Raw genomic sequence first — 14,025 nt, forward strand, 5'->3', positions numbered from 1 at the left:
TGCTTAAAGTTGAAAATGTGGGGAGAAAAACTCCACGTTGATACTTTCCAGTCGACTGTGCGCATGCGCGGTGTATTGTTTCAACACGGATTGCAATTAGTGTGGCACCGGGTGGAACCACCTAGCCACCTAGCACCATAGGCTAGTTAGAAGTAGCTAGCTGGAGTTGTGCGCAGCTGTACAGCGGACAGTCTTCACATGCTTAGTGAGAAATGTTTCATCTACTCGACGGCGACATTGTACTCTATAGCCACGCCAGTTGCTCTTTTTTGACGCTTTTCGCCGCGTTTTGCTCTCCGTTGTCGACGTTAGCTTGCTGGTCAGTTCGCCCCTGTGAGCTAAGTAGCCGTCTTTACTTACTACTGGTCTAGGTGTCAATATTAGCAGTGACTTCCTTGGGTACCCGCTTGCCTGAGCTGTCAACTTAGGGACGCGTCAAGGTAAACTTTTTTTTTTTTTAGTATTTGTTGCATCCCAAAACATGAACAGAACACCACATGACGTGCTATTTGCTTTTCATCTAGTTGAACTTTAACCTGTCAGGCCACATTACAGCAAGAGTAGAACTGTGCCCCAACTCATCACAGCGCCTGTCGTCTTGTCTTTTAGGTTCTGTGCATTGGTGTCTGGGTTCTGGGGCTTGTGATGTCCGAGCCCAAGACAGCCCCTCCAACCCCAGCTGGAGACACATATAAGGGATGGGTGTTCAAGTGGACTAATTACATCAAGGGTTATCAGAGGCGCTGGTTCGTCTTGAGTAATGGCTTGTTGTCCTACTACAGGTATTACGTTGCTGAAACTCAAAGTGCAAGCCAGCAGTCTTATTTGAATTTGAATGAGTAGTGCACGAGTTATTAGATAACCGATTATCAAGTTGATCGATAACTATTCTGATAATCTATGAATTGTTTAGGTCCTTGTATGACTGAAAATTGTTCAGATGTTAGAATTGCATTCTTTCAAGATAATATATTCTCCAATTTCTGTATATATTTCTCTGTGATAATATTTTTGCAAACCCATGTTTAAAAAAAAATCTACATTTTTTATTCTTTTATTTTCTGATGTTACACACCATACCAATATAATTTTTTGGGGGATGTCCTGGTTTTGAATAAAATTGTTAGCTCTAGTATATGGTTTATACTTTTTCTTGTGGAATGATCCCATTAATCTCTTGTTAGGTGTTATTAATGTCTTTGATGACTTTTTAGTGGTATATTAGGAACCCATTGTGAAAATGGGCTTTAAAAAACGGCTATCATCTTCTTATTCTTTGTCATTTAAATTATTTTTTAAATATATGAACATTTTAAATTGGCACCATTATATTTAACTTAAAATAAAAAAACACATTTTTATCAGTAATCTTTCTATAATAATTATAATTTGTTATTATAACTGTTATGTCTAATGTATTATGATGATGATTGTAACTTGTTTTTTTTTTGTGCCCTGTTGACTTTCATAACTCAAATGGAAATGTGCCACACATTTTTACAATTATTTGTAGTCTGTTTTTTATTAAATGTAGAAATTATTTAATGACATTCAAGGCCACATAATTATTTACATTATCATAATTTCTGTCATGTTTTTTTCTTTTCAGGACCCAGGCGGAAATGGGCCACACTTGCCGTGGCACCATCAACCTGGCGACGGCGACCATCACCGTGGACGACGCGTGCAACTTTGTCATCTCCAACGGTGGCGCACAGACGTACCACCTGAAGGCCAGCTGCGAGGTGGAGCGACAGCGTTGGATCACTGCGCTGGAGCTGGCAAAGGCCAAAGCAGCGGCACGCCTTCAGCTTGAGTCAGGTAAAATAAACAAACAGTGCAAAAACATAAACACAAAACAACTATTTATCTTGGGAAAAACTATGATTCAAGGATTGCATTACCCTAATAATAAAAATTTAACCTTGTTAAATTGCCCTTTTTGTGAGCAGATGATTCCAGTGATGACTGCTCCCATTCACTGCCCACGGCGCCTTCCGGACAAGGCGGCGGCGTCCCGCAGAATGCCGAAGTCCAGTCGGCCCTGCGGACCCTGGGTAGCAAGGTGGAAGATCTGAGCACGTGCAACGATCTTATCTCCAAGCACGGCTCCGCTCTTCAGAGGTTGGTCCATCTTCATTGATAGAATCCCATGTCCTTTCTTTCTTATTTTTCAATTGGCAATCAGACCTGGAAAAAAAAGTGACTGATTACTGTGCTTGTGTTTTAATCACAAACACAAATGGACCGATTTGCCATCATTTGATTTACTCCCAGTTCAAAGTGAATTAATGCTAATATACAAAGCAAGATAGCATTGGAATGTTAACAAAACTAGCTTTGATAGTGACATTTATGTTATAAAAATAATTGGTTACTTAAAGTTTGTAAAATGTTGATTGCCAATGAAAACGGTGACAAGATCTGATTCAGGGCTCATCATCTCTGGCGCAGGTCTTTGTCGGAGCTGGACAGTTTGCGTCTGACGGGAGAGGCGGGAGATAAAATTCGTCAGGTGACGGAGAGGGCCACGCTGTTCCGCATCACTTCCAACGCCATGATCAATGTCAGTTCACACTTGATTCTCACAACCTCTTGTGCATTGCAGAAAAAAAAAAAATATTTATTGTCCACTTGCCGCCATTATTTTTATTCAACGATTTCAGTCAGTCATTCAAAGTGACAACTTTGGATTTTGTTTGAACTCAAATTGACATCTTAACTTGTGTAACATTAGCAAGGTTTTCTTGCAATCATGACTTATTAGTTTCATGATGACACTGCTGTATTGTGTTCTCTTGTCACTTTTAGTCGTGTAAAAGTCTTTCTTATATGATAGTATTGTGATATGGAAACTTGTTACCTTTTTAAAATCAGAAAAAAACACTTTCTGGGAATGTTTTAACTTTTTTCTTGGAATTACAACGCGAGTACCATTTCATTCTCAAGGCAATACTGTGACGCGTAATTGTGGGTGGTTGTTTGTTTGTTTTTTTTCTGATGGAACTTTGAAGGCGTGCCGAGACTTCCTGGCGCTGGCGCAGGCACACAGCAAGCGTTGGCAGAAGGCGCTGCAGGCGGAGCGGGAGCAGCGGGTGCGCCTGGAGGAGACTCTGGAGCAGCTGGCCAAGCAGCACAATCACCTGGAGCGAGCCTTCCGGGGAGCCGCCGCCCAGGCCAACGCCACCGCCGACAATAAGAGTAAATAGTGCTTTTCTACTCATTTCCTGTTATTTTCTTTCTAAGGAAATAATGGTTTTACTCACATAGTAATAGGAAGTGTTTCTTGAGATTTCCACATCTGTCTTGTTGGGTTATTTTGTCTTGGTAAACTACATATTGTGACCTAATTGAAAGTTTTTTCCAGATTTTTGACTTTATTTCTCCTTGCAATTAATTACCCAACAAATTCAGATTGTATTTCTATACTGATTTTCTTGTGGAATCTGATAGGCGCGGTCGCAGCAGCGAAAGGCGAGGCCAGCGACGAGGATGATGACAACGAGTTCTTTGACGCGGTGGAAGAAGCTCCTGAGTTCATCACTGTTCCCGCGGACCCTCACTTCCACAAGTCAGCTTGCTCCACGGAAATATAAAAACGCTTCCTTTTGTTCCTTTTATGTGTGCGTTAACATTAACGTGTAAATCTTCATCTCTCTTCCAGGAGATCGAGCAGTAACGCCAGCGGTTTCAATAATGAAATTTGTTCAGATGATCAGTCGGTATGTGACTTTTTTTCTTTCCAGGGCAATTTGTCAAGAGAGTCTGAATTTCCATGACCTGACAAACGTTTGCTGCCTTTTCAGCTGAACGAGGAGCCCCTGGCCATGAACCAGGAGTCACCCTCGCAAGAGTTGCTGCCATTGAAGAAGCGACGCGCGCGCATCCCGGACAAGCCCAACTACTCCCTCAACCTGTGGAGCATCATGAAAAATTGCATTGGCAAAGAACTTTCCAAGATTCCCATGCCTGTGAGTGGCCAGGATCTCTTTATCTGTATACACGTGTCTTACGTTTTTCACTTTGAGCAACCATAGCGAATTCCGTTTTTTTATATAACCCGTATTCTCATATGCCTTTCGATATCCCTTAGGTCAACTTCAACGAGCCCATTTCCATGCTGCAGCGTCTGTCCGAGGACCTGGAGTACCACGAGTTGCTGGACAAGGCGAGTAAGTGCCACAGCACGCTGGAGCAGATGTGCTACGTGGCCGCCTTCTCCGTATCGTCCTACTCCACCACCGTCCACCGCACGGGCAAGCCCTTCAACCCGCTGCTGGGCGAGACGTACGAGCTGGACCGCCGGCGGGAGAGCGGCTACCGTTCCCTCTGTGAGCAGGTGAGGCTGCCGAGTTAAAGATGTTAGCATCTTGCGCTCTACTGGTGAGGCAGGCAATGCTCAACGGCAAAGCGTTTTGACTTTTCACCTATTGACCGGCGCTCCCTCCAGGTCAGTCACCACCCGCCGGCCGCGGCCCATCACGCCATCTCCGATCGAGGCTGGACTCTGAGGCAGGAAATCACCGTTGCCAGCAAATTCCGGGGCAAATATCTCTCCATCATGCCGTTAGGTAAGAGTGCTTCGGAACACAAAGCAAAGCGGCGCCTCCTTTCTAATGTGTTGAAAACCTTCCACGTATGTCCGCAGGCACCATTCATGCCATCTTTGACAAGGACAACAATCACTACACATGGAAGAAAGTGACTACCACGGTGCACAACATCATAGTTGGCAAACTCTGGATCGACCAGGTGAGATTCAAAGGCATCCTTTCGCATAAATTGCGAAGCTGCCAAAATCGCAACAGACACTCAAGTGTCTCCTTAAAGCTCCGATGACTCATGAAAATTGGTATCGTTGCTCTGAATTCTTGAATGACGGAATTTTTCATTTTCAGTGGTGTGTTCTTGATGCTTGATTTTAATTCCTGTTTAAAAGGTTAGGGTTGCATTTGTTTAAAACATTTGGTTGGGTAATTAGAAGTATTATTCTTGATGCATTTTTGGTTCACGCTTATCGTTTCTTTCTAATCTTAGTCGGGAGAGATCGATGTGGTGAACCACACAACGGGAGACCGCTGCCATTTGAAATTTGCGCCTTACAGTTATTTCTCCAGAGATGTGGCCAGGAAGGTGAGGATTGGACTTTTTTTTGTTCTTTTTTTTTGCCTTTGTTTTATTTTGCTCTTTTGGTGGAATCTGCTTACGAGGACTGACGACTTTCTCCCGACATCGCCTTCCTCAGGTGACCGGCGTGGTGATGGACAAGGAAGGCAAGGCCCATTACGTGCTGTCGGGCACATGGGATGAGAAACTGGAGTTTTCCCGTGTGATGCAAAGCAGCCGCGGCGGGGAAAACGGCTCCGAGGGGAAACAGAAGACCGTCTACCAAACTCTGAAAGCCAGAGAGGTGTGGCGGAAGAACCCTCTGCCGTAAGTCTGTGCGAAGATGGGCTGAATCGCAGCTTCTGTCAGAGCAGCTTCTGTCAGAGCAATGGCGACCATTTGAGGAAATACAGTTATTATTAAGAACTAAAACGTGTGGCAAAATGAAATTCACGTAGGTGTGTCTATTTCCAATGCGGCTTTAATTTATTTGAAGACTTTTTTTGAGTGGAAGCCTCTATTTGAGGACAATTCCTTCAAGTAACCTCGACTATTTGTCATTTCCGCGGGTCCACAGTGAAAGCGCGGAGACCATGTACTACTTCACCGCTTTGGCGCTCACTCTCAACGAGCTCGAGGAGCCCGTGGCGCCCACGGACAGCCGGCGCCGACCCGACCAGCGGCTCATGGAGGACGGGCGCTGGGACGAGGCCAACAGCGAGAAGCAGCGGCTGGAAGAGAAGCAGCGTATCGCCCGGCGCGAGCGCGAGAGGGAGGCTCTCAGCCAGCGTACCTCCAGCCACCCAGATGAAGGTTTGACCCTTTTTCATCCAATAGGCTTGACCTGCTGTCCAATCGGGTTAGGCCATTCCTTCCAGGATTGCTGCTAATTTCTGGCCAATTCCAGGCGTCTTCTTAAAAATGAGCTCCTTCTTTGATTGCTACTGAATTTGAAGCACATCTACCAGACTAGTCGATGCTTGTCACCCTGGTACCTGCTACCTCTTTCTTTGTTTTGTATTTGGGGCTGAATTGTGAAACAATTCATTGTAAATCCTGGAGGGACTGATCCAGCTGATGAGTAAAGTAAGGGTTTAGAAAAAAAAAAAAAAAATATCCATTTGTCTTTTCCAAAAGCTGTCGATGAGGATTCTCTTACTGATCCGTCACTGAAAAGCAAGTATTTCTTTCTCTCTTGCCACCTTCCTGCGCGCACCTCCGTCTCGTGGTGGATTTCCGCTTCTTTCGCTAACGTCGATCTTTCGCTCTCCCCAGGCGCACCTCACGACCTCTACAAAGCACTTTGGTTCGAGCGCTGCCAGGACCGGATCACAGGTGAGCAGGTTCACATCTACAAGGGCGGCTACTGGGAAGCCAAGGAACGCGGCTACTGGGAGGGCTGCCCTGACATATTTTGACCACCGGCGAATGAAACAAAAGAAGAAGAAGAAGAAAAAAAAAAAGTAGGTTCTCTGTTCTAAGAGACCTCCAGGACATGGTGGTGGGCCCCTCAAGCTTGTTGTGAGTAGTGCTTCCTTCCTTCCTTCCACATCCATCTCTCCCAATGTTTGTGATTAATCGGTGGCCTTCATGAAGACAGTTTCTGGTTTGTCTGATTATTTGTGTCTTAATGTAAAGTCGCCTACTGTGCGACCATGTGTGTTTGGTTGGATGGGGGTGTGCGCTTGTGTGTGTGTGGCGGGGGAGGGGGACGGGAGGCTGTTATCGAGTTCAACTGTGATCGAGTAGTGTGCAACATCTCTCCTCCTCGCCTTAGACAACCTACGCTCACCTGTCATAAACGTGTGAGTGAACTGGACGCTCAGGTTTTATTACGGTTGGAAGTAAAAGAAGGCTGAAGTAATTATTTTTGTTTTCTGTTTTAAAGAGAAATACTTGTTTTATGGTGTGAATATACACATTTAAAGTAAATGCAGTGCTAATTAAAAAAAAGATATAAATATATACATATATGCAAGCACATTTTGACACCAAAAAAGTGTTTTGTCTTTTTTTTTTTTTTTTTCTTTCCCCTGTTGTCTGTAAGTGTACTTAATCAAGACACACAATCTAAAAATATCTGATTTTATAAATGTATCATGTCTGAAAAACGGTGAGGCATTTTTCTGTTGTTTCATGTCACCAAAAAAGGGAGATTTCATGCTCGACTGATAGAAGAGCCGTCATAACATTGTTTTTGATTTTGTATCCAAGGAGAGGAAATCTTTAATAAACACTGTAATGTCAAGCAACTAGTTCTTGATGACGTTTATTTTCATATGCATGATATTTGGAAAAATGCTTCACCATTCCATTTTCCCCCTTTCATCACTTCCAGCAAAATGTCACAACTGTTTTCCACCTTGCCAATGAAAAGATGTCTTTAATGTCCAAGTACATCTTAAGTCTGTACTCTGTGTAAAAGTTGAGTCTATATAAAAAAGAAACAAATCACGCTGGCCCATATTTATTACAATGATGTTACTTACTCTGATTTGATATACTACCCGGTCACGTAAAAGAACGTGGATTTTTTTTTTTTTTCTTGTCATGCCTTACGTAGTGAGGATGCCACCTTGCTAAAATCCAGCAATTATTAGCAGTCCCGTCATTTGTACATAGAAGCGCCGGTGCACTTTTTGTGTCCAAGTTGCTATCCTGAATTAAAAAGAATTGATCAAATCCTTAGCAACACAATCTCTCCATGGAAGTTTTGGTTGCGCTTTTGCAGTCTGTTACCATATCAGCTTTTTACAGTGTTTGCATTTTCACATTTCTCATTTGAAAGAAGTCACACTGCTCCAGCACTTTCCGTCCCATGTGTGCAAACAGTATAAAAATTCTTATCAAGCAGCCTAGTTGCATGTTGTTATCAGTCTGGAATAAATGCAGGGTAGAATAAAAAAAACAAAAACCTTATCTATCTACCGTAGCACTTTTTATACTTTGTACTGCCATCCTACAACTCATCTGCAGTTGATTAAATAAATGCCCCCTCCCTCCTGTCACACCACTTTTATTTACAATAAGGATGATGTCGTACTCCACTGAGCTTGCAACCTCATCTCAAAGGTGACTCATTAAGTCTCCACGCTTTCACATCTGATACTGTCCCGGAACACACCTTGCCTGCAATGTGGGGAGAAGGTGCCAAAGGGCAAACGGAGAGAAAGGTAACGGCAGTGGGTCGAGCAGAGAGGAGACTTCCGCTGCACATCTTCATTTGGGATCTTAGGATGGTGTTTGGTAAGGTCTGCCACCTCATGCATGTTTCCACCAACAGACCAAAGCTCATTTGCATGCTGTACAATCAAATGGAGTTCCGCCTGCCGAGATTGTCCCGGGTCATCATCTGTGGCGGTACCCATGGCAACGAGCTCTCTGAGGTCTACTTGGTCAGGGAGCTGCTGGGGACGGTGGTGGGCACAGAGGTGGGAGAAGACGTACGCCACTCAACTGTGCCTCCGATACCTTGACACCGATACTTCACCCGCGCTGTCCTCAAGTAAGCTCGCTGCAGCCCTTCGCATGATGTTCTCTCTGATTTCTTCCTATCTTCTGTCCTACGGTCGGCACTCGTGTTGGACGTGGCCTCCTGCGAGGTTACCTTAGCCCAGGAACTGGATGCCCCAAAGGGATTCTGCGAACTTTGGATCTCGACTGAAACCTCTACTTCAGCTCGTCCAACATGGGCTCGTGCGTTATTGCTTATTCAGAAAGTGATCGGATCTGCTTGCATCTATTCCGACACCTGCAGGTATGAACCAAAAACTCAATTTCATTCGGTTAACTTTGTGTCATAAGAAAAAGAGGAATAAGAACCGCGCCCCCTCCCCCCCAAAAAAATCACAAATGTATGGAATTTTTTCTTTAATTTAAAAACAACATAATACGTTTACATATCACACATTAAGAGCAGATCAAATACAAATTAAACCGATAGCATGTCATTGAAATCAACTGAGGTAAAATATCCAAAACGCAGAACTTCACGACAACCCGTGGCTTTTAAAAATAAGCGAGCAGCAGCTGTATCGCAATACGGTTGTTGGCGTACATACATTCATAATGCTTGATGGGCAGGAGAAAAAAAAATTCTGCCCTTCCAGCGGAGTGTTTGTTTGAGTGTTGTTTCTACACTGAGGGGGCGTGCGAACATTTGGAAATAATAATCGACAATAGGATTTAATTGTACTGAAAAACACAAGCACTTACAAGTTAAATTAGTGACGACTACAAAATAATAATAAAAAACCACACACATTCCAAATAAATAAATAAATAAACTTAGTTTACAAGGTAATGTACAGTTTTGTTTACCAAGATGCTACGGTCACTCTGAAAAGAAGAAAATCAAAGCGAAAAAATTCATTTAAACAAGAGAATAAACCCAAATGCAGCATCAACTCCCCCTCAACATTGTGTTTTTTGACCCCCTTCTAGGACTCTGATGTTTTCTAACTCAAAATATATTTTTCATTCTGGCAAGATTCTTAATATTTAATTAGTTTTCTTTCAAAAATACAGCTTTATTTGTATAGGATTAAAACATCTTTTTGTACTCTAACATGCATTTTATCAAAATATTACCAATTTAAAAATCTACGGTAGTTCTATTCTTATGTCTTTTCTGAAATATGAAATTTTTGCTCAAATGAAATATAACCTTTTTTTAAAAAAAATTCTCAAACATGACTACTTTCTTGAAATATTACTACTTCCTGAAAAGCAATCATACGCGGCTTCTCATAGGTTTACAACTTTTTTCAAATTAACGCTTGTAACATTATGCCTTTTTATTCCCCCTCACAATAAAATTGCAAATCTATTCTTGACTTTTTAGAAGTATTGACTTTTTTTGTGAAAGAAGTACACATTAATATGATACCCCCCCTCAGAATATTACGTTAATCGTAACAATTCTTTCTTGAAATATTTTTTTCTCACAGTCAAACTATTCTTGTAACATTACATCTTTCCTGGTAATAGATTTTTTTTCTCAGGAATATTCCTGAAATTTACAGCTTTCTGTTCTAGTAATTTCTCAAAAATAGAAGAAATCATAACACTAACTTATTTAGTGAACACACACACAAACACACACCATGTGGTTCTCATTCTCCAAAGCATATTCACCACATAGGTCAGATTTATCCGTTTGATAGTGATGGCACACTTGTGATGTCATCAAAGTGCATCTTAACGGCCAGTATTGCAGCCGTTCCAATGAGTGGTGTTTCAAATGAACCACAAGTATTCCTTCCGTTTGGACCACCAATCATACTGGTTAGGCCACGCGGTAGGCGGCCATTCGGTAGTAGTTGCGACCGTGGCTGCGTGCCGCCCACACCAGCAAAGCGGCTGCCATCATGTGGAGGGGCGAGGACATGAGCGCCAAGTATAGGGACCAGCCCAGGGAGCCGTCCACCTTGTCGGGAAGCACCGAGACCCTGTGGAGCAGGTCCGTCCCCGCCAGATAGCAACACACGGTGGCCAAAGAACACAAACCTGCAATGCCAGACATAGGAAGGAGGGACGTCAATTTATTCTCCTAAAAACAAAAAATCCCGAGCTCAAATTTAAGAAATGTATTTGCTTAGATTACGTTTTCTAAAAATAAATCTTTGACATCAACGGCAGTGAATGAGTTAGATAATGACTGAGGAAAAAAAGGACTATTATTGTAAGACTTTTAGTTGTTATTATTTTTATAATTTCAAACTTTTTAGAAATACAACAAAATTATTTTGAATAGAATGATGTCATTCTTCAGATCAATATATTCCTCCTCAGACAGATTTTTTTTTCTCAAAACAAGTCTTATTCACTTGTTGGGTTTTTTTTTGGCACAAAAATAGCACTTTCATCCATGAAACAATTCTGATTAAATGTAACTATTTGTGTATGTGCTATAAATTGATACATAAATATAGCATATATATGTTAAGATTCAGATTCGTTCCTCTTATAATAAAAATAAAAAACCAAACCTGTTAACAGGTGCAGAACACCAATGGCGAGCGTGGGCGTGAGGCTTTGGCAGAGACAGGCGCAGAACCCGATCAGACCCGCCAAGACCTCCAGGCCTAAAGAGACGAGCGGCAGGAGGAACTGGAATCGCCACAAGTCTACAAAAACACCAGGCAGGTTGGGCTTTTTAGCAACTGATTTATTATGATGGATTTGTGACTAATTTGAAAAAATCAAAGCTATTGCATTTAAACTGGTCACTTGTTACTAGGTAGGATTGTAACTCATCCAATAGCCAATATGGCGAAAGATCATTTCCAAAAACAATCTTTAACAAACATGACGTTGCACTTACATGTGCGCAGCTTGTCCTCTCCACTGTTGTGGTTTCCGGGTTCCTTGTATTTGGGCGTTAGCTGTTGTTGCACGGTGAACCTTCGGCACCGCAACGCCATTTTGGCGCCTGAGATCACCAAAATAAGAAAACATGCAAGAATCAAAAGTCATGTGAAATCTCACACAACATGGTCAGCAGAGAAATTGTAAAATGTCAGCTTTACAGATGCCATGTTGTCTTGTGTGTCATGTGTCTTTGAGGTATGCCATTTATTTCTATAATTATTGATTTGGGGTGCATCAAGTGGACTGCATCAAATACTGTCATTACAAATAACTTTATAGTTGATTTGTTGGATTCTGTTACTACTATAATTATTGTTGATTCTGTTAAATCATTTACTCAACAGAATTTGTGTTGTATTTAATTTTGTAGGGTCTTAGCATATCACTCCTTGTGTGTTGGCATTTTAATAATACGTATACAGGGTAGATTTTAAAAGGTAAGTACACTATTTATATATCTTAATCCATTTCTTTGTTAATGAATTGGGTTTTTCCTAAAAGGTAAGTACACTATTTATTTGTCTTAATCCATTTCTTTGTTAAGGAAATTGGTTTTCCTATGATTAAAAAAAGGAAACAATCCCTGAATATGACAGAATTTGAGGGTGAAACACGATTTACATAGTACTACTTGAGCTTATTACACATTAGTATATTTTTTAACGTATATTGTCTTAAACATGTATTTATAAAAAATAATCGATAGTGACAAATCTTGACTATTTCAACGTGCGGTTTTATTAAATTCGATTTTGCAAATCAGTCTAAATATTCAAATTAACTTAACTGTCATACATATTAGTATTGGCTTGGCGAATCACTCCTTATATATGTATTTTTCAGAAACATTTTACCAAATATATAACAGAATTTGAGTATTACATTTCATGTTGCGTTTGGGACGGATTTGTTTGTCAATCGGGCACTAGAGGGCGCTAAAGTTGTTTAAATGACCAGTAACTGATTTTCATTGTTGCTGTGACATTCTATTTTCTATTTAATTTACGCGTTTTTTTTTTTTAAATGCATATTTTTTTGGAAAGGTCTATTTACAAAAGATCTGATAATTACAATATTGTATTTGAGTAGGTACTAAATATTTGAGGCAAACCACGCTTTCAAAACAGGGTTGTTCATGCGCAAGAGGTCGCCAAAGCGTCCCAAATGAAGTGACGTCGAACGACACCTGTCATTCGGGACGTTTCCTGCCCCCCCCCCCCCCCGAGCCCTTAAAAGGAACGCGTGGTGCGTGCACGTACCTGGCTCCTTATACCAGTGTGGCGTGTCAGGCACGAACACGCAGCGCCACCACAGGCCCACGCTGCCGTTGAGTCGGAACAAAGTGTCGCTGTACGTCTTCTCGTCGAACTCTCCATCCATGAACTCGTCGTAGAGGCCGCGCAGCTCAGACACATTGGCCTCACCGCGCACTGGCGGGCTGCTGTACTGGTACCAGTGCTGTGTGCCCACGCCCACGCACAGATAAACAGTAGCCATGAGACTGAGGACGCAGGCGATCACCAGCGCCGTGGCGTAACGGTTGTCCACCATTGTTGCTCGTCACGAGTAGATGATGGGGGTGGGGGCGAGCATCATTCGTCTGTGTTCTGAGTCCGAGCGCTCCGGCCGGGATGAATTGCCTCCGCCGTCGCCGTCGTATGTCCCCGCCCCTATGGCCCACTTCCACAGATGGCGCTCGGCTTTACGTTCGATTCCATCGGGCGGTCGCGCTAATCCGTCGCCTTTCCTTTTCCGGTCGGCTCCAGAATAACACCAGGGAAATCGATTGTTCGCTCATGATGATGGGTTGCAGTCTCTTGTTTGTTCCGATGATTATTTCCCTCTCGCCAATGAGTGTATTGAAATTGTGACTGAAATTTGTGACACAAGCACAATTCAAGTGAAATTTCAATTACAGCCTCTTTCGTTTGTTTCATGTCATCACTCATCACAAAACGTACAGTCATAACAATGCGCATTATTAGAATGGCCGGTGCAGATGTTGCGACTTTTGCTTAAGGTTGTGGATACCCTCCCAAAAAGAAAAACAAGAGCAGAAAGAGGCGTGATGCAGTTTTATCAAGGAAGGCAAATTTAAAGCAACATTTGATGATTAAATGTTACTCACTTTAAATGAATAATGTCCGTTCCCTACTTTTGCTCACTTGAAATTAATGGGTGGCTTCAAACAAAAAGTGCTCTGTCCTGAATTTGCACATCAAAATGTAAATATTGTAAATGTAAAGAAATAAAAGCTCATTTATATCTGTATAATCTGTATATTTTTAATCTCATTTATATTTTTAATCAAGACCCAAATGGACTGTATAGCAGACTTGACATGAAAAGGTTTGTCCCATGAGCAACTTATTAAAAAAATGTGCTAAATACTGAAGTAAATCTACGGTTTGTAGTATTAACTTGTAAGTAAGCAGTTAATATAATCATTCAAAACTTTTCTTCAAATTATTATTGGTGCCGAACATTATAACTGTTGCAAACAGGAAAAATGTGATCCTTTTGTTGGTATTTATCTTGGGATTTATA

At 41.9% G+C, this 14,025-nt stretch overlaps 2 protein-coding genes and 1 pseudogene across 4 annotated transcripts; 2 read left to right on the plus strand and 1 right to left on the minus strand.

Annotated features, from left to right (window-relative positions):
- Positions 1 to 100: 100 nt before the first annotated feature.
- LOC147060232 (oxysterol-binding protein 1-like) lies at positions 101 to 7,354 on the plus strand. Of its 3 annotated transcripts, XM_085905891.1 has the most exons (17): positions 101 to 440; positions 610 to 782; positions 1,610 to 1,821; positions 1,953 to 2,124; positions 2,455 to 2,566; positions 3,015 to 3,201; positions 3,454 to 3,571; positions 3,665 to 3,722; positions 3,807 to 3,971; positions 4,094 to 4,339; positions 4,451 to 4,571; positions 4,649 to 4,752; positions 5,038 to 5,133; positions 5,246 to 5,433; positions 5,684 to 5,919; positions 6,244 to 6,282; positions 6,382 to 7,354. In XM_085905891.1, the coding sequence occupies exons 2-17, from the start codon at positions 646 to 648 to the stop codon at positions 6,522 to 6,524; spliced, it is 2,334 nt and encodes a 777-aa protein (XP_085762017.1). In that variant the 5' UTR covers positions 101 to 440; positions 610 to 645; the 3' UTR covers positions 6,525 to 7,354. The 3 variants fall into 3 exon arrangements, with proteins under 3 accessions (XP_085762017.1, XP_085762016.1, XP_085762018.1); XM_085905890.1 differs by having other exon boundaries at positions 6,244 to 7,354; XM_085905892.1 differs by lacking the exon at positions 6,244 to 6,282.
- An 874-nt stretch (positions 7,355 to 8,228) lies between these two features.
- On the plus strand, positions 8,229 to 9,567 carry LOC147060233 (N-acyl-aromatic-L-amino acid amidohydrolase (carboxylate-forming) A-like; annotated as a pseudogene).
- Positions 9,016 to 13,231, minus strand: LOC147060234 (claudin domain-containing protein 1-like). The gene is made up of 4 exons (XM_085902385.1): positions 12,738 to 13,231; positions 11,432 to 11,539; positions 11,097 to 11,234; positions 9,016 to 10,614 (listed from the first exon to the last, which is right to left on the minus strand). The coding sequence occupies exons 1-4, from the start codon at positions 13,027 to 13,029 to the stop codon at positions 10,394 to 10,396; spliced, it is 759 nt and encodes a 252-aa protein (XP_085758511.1). The 5' UTR covers positions 13,030 to 13,231; the 3' UTR covers positions 9,016 to 10,393.
- Positions 13,232 to 14,025: the final 794 nt, after the last annotated feature.

Source organism: Syngnathus leptorhynchus, chromosome 2, assembly GCF_054491065.1.
Source record: "Syngnathus leptorhynchus isolate UIUO chromosome 2, UIUO_Slep, whole genome shotgun sequence".
NCBI lineage: Eukaryota > Metazoa > Chordata > Actinopteri > Syngnathiformes > Syngnathidae > Syngnathus > Syngnathus leptorhynchus.

What these genes read in the sequence shown, in the direction of transcription:
- LOC147060232 (XM_085905890.1), top strand. Translation starts at nt 646, where the DNA reads ATGTCCGAGCCCAAGACAGCCCCTCCAACCCCAGCTGGAGACACATAT. An exon ending in CACGGCTCCGCTCTTCAGAG is followed by an intron (nt 2,125 to 2,454) that starts GTTGGTCCATCT and finishes TCTCTGGCGCAG; the next exon opens with GTCTTTGTCGGAGCTGGACA. An exon ending in GCGGACCCTCACTTCCACAA is followed by an intron (nt 3,572 to 3,664) that starts GTCAGCTTGCTC and finishes TCTCTCTTCCAG; the next exon opens with GAGATCGAGCAGTAACGCCA.
- LOC147060234 (XM_085902385.1), bottom strand. Translation starts at nt 13,029, where the DNA reads ATGGTGGACAACCGTTACGCCACGGCGCTGGTGATCGCCTGCGTCCTC. An exon ending in ACACTGGTATAAGGAGCCAG is followed by an intron (nt 11,540 to 12,737) that starts GTACGTGCACGC and finishes TGGTGATCTCAG; the next exon opens with GCGCCAAAATGGCGTTGCGG. An exon ending in AGAGGACAAGCTGCGCACAT is followed by an intron (nt 11,235 to 11,431) that starts GTAAGTGCAACG and finishes GTGTTTTTGTAG; the next exon opens with ACTTGTGGCGATTCCAGTTC.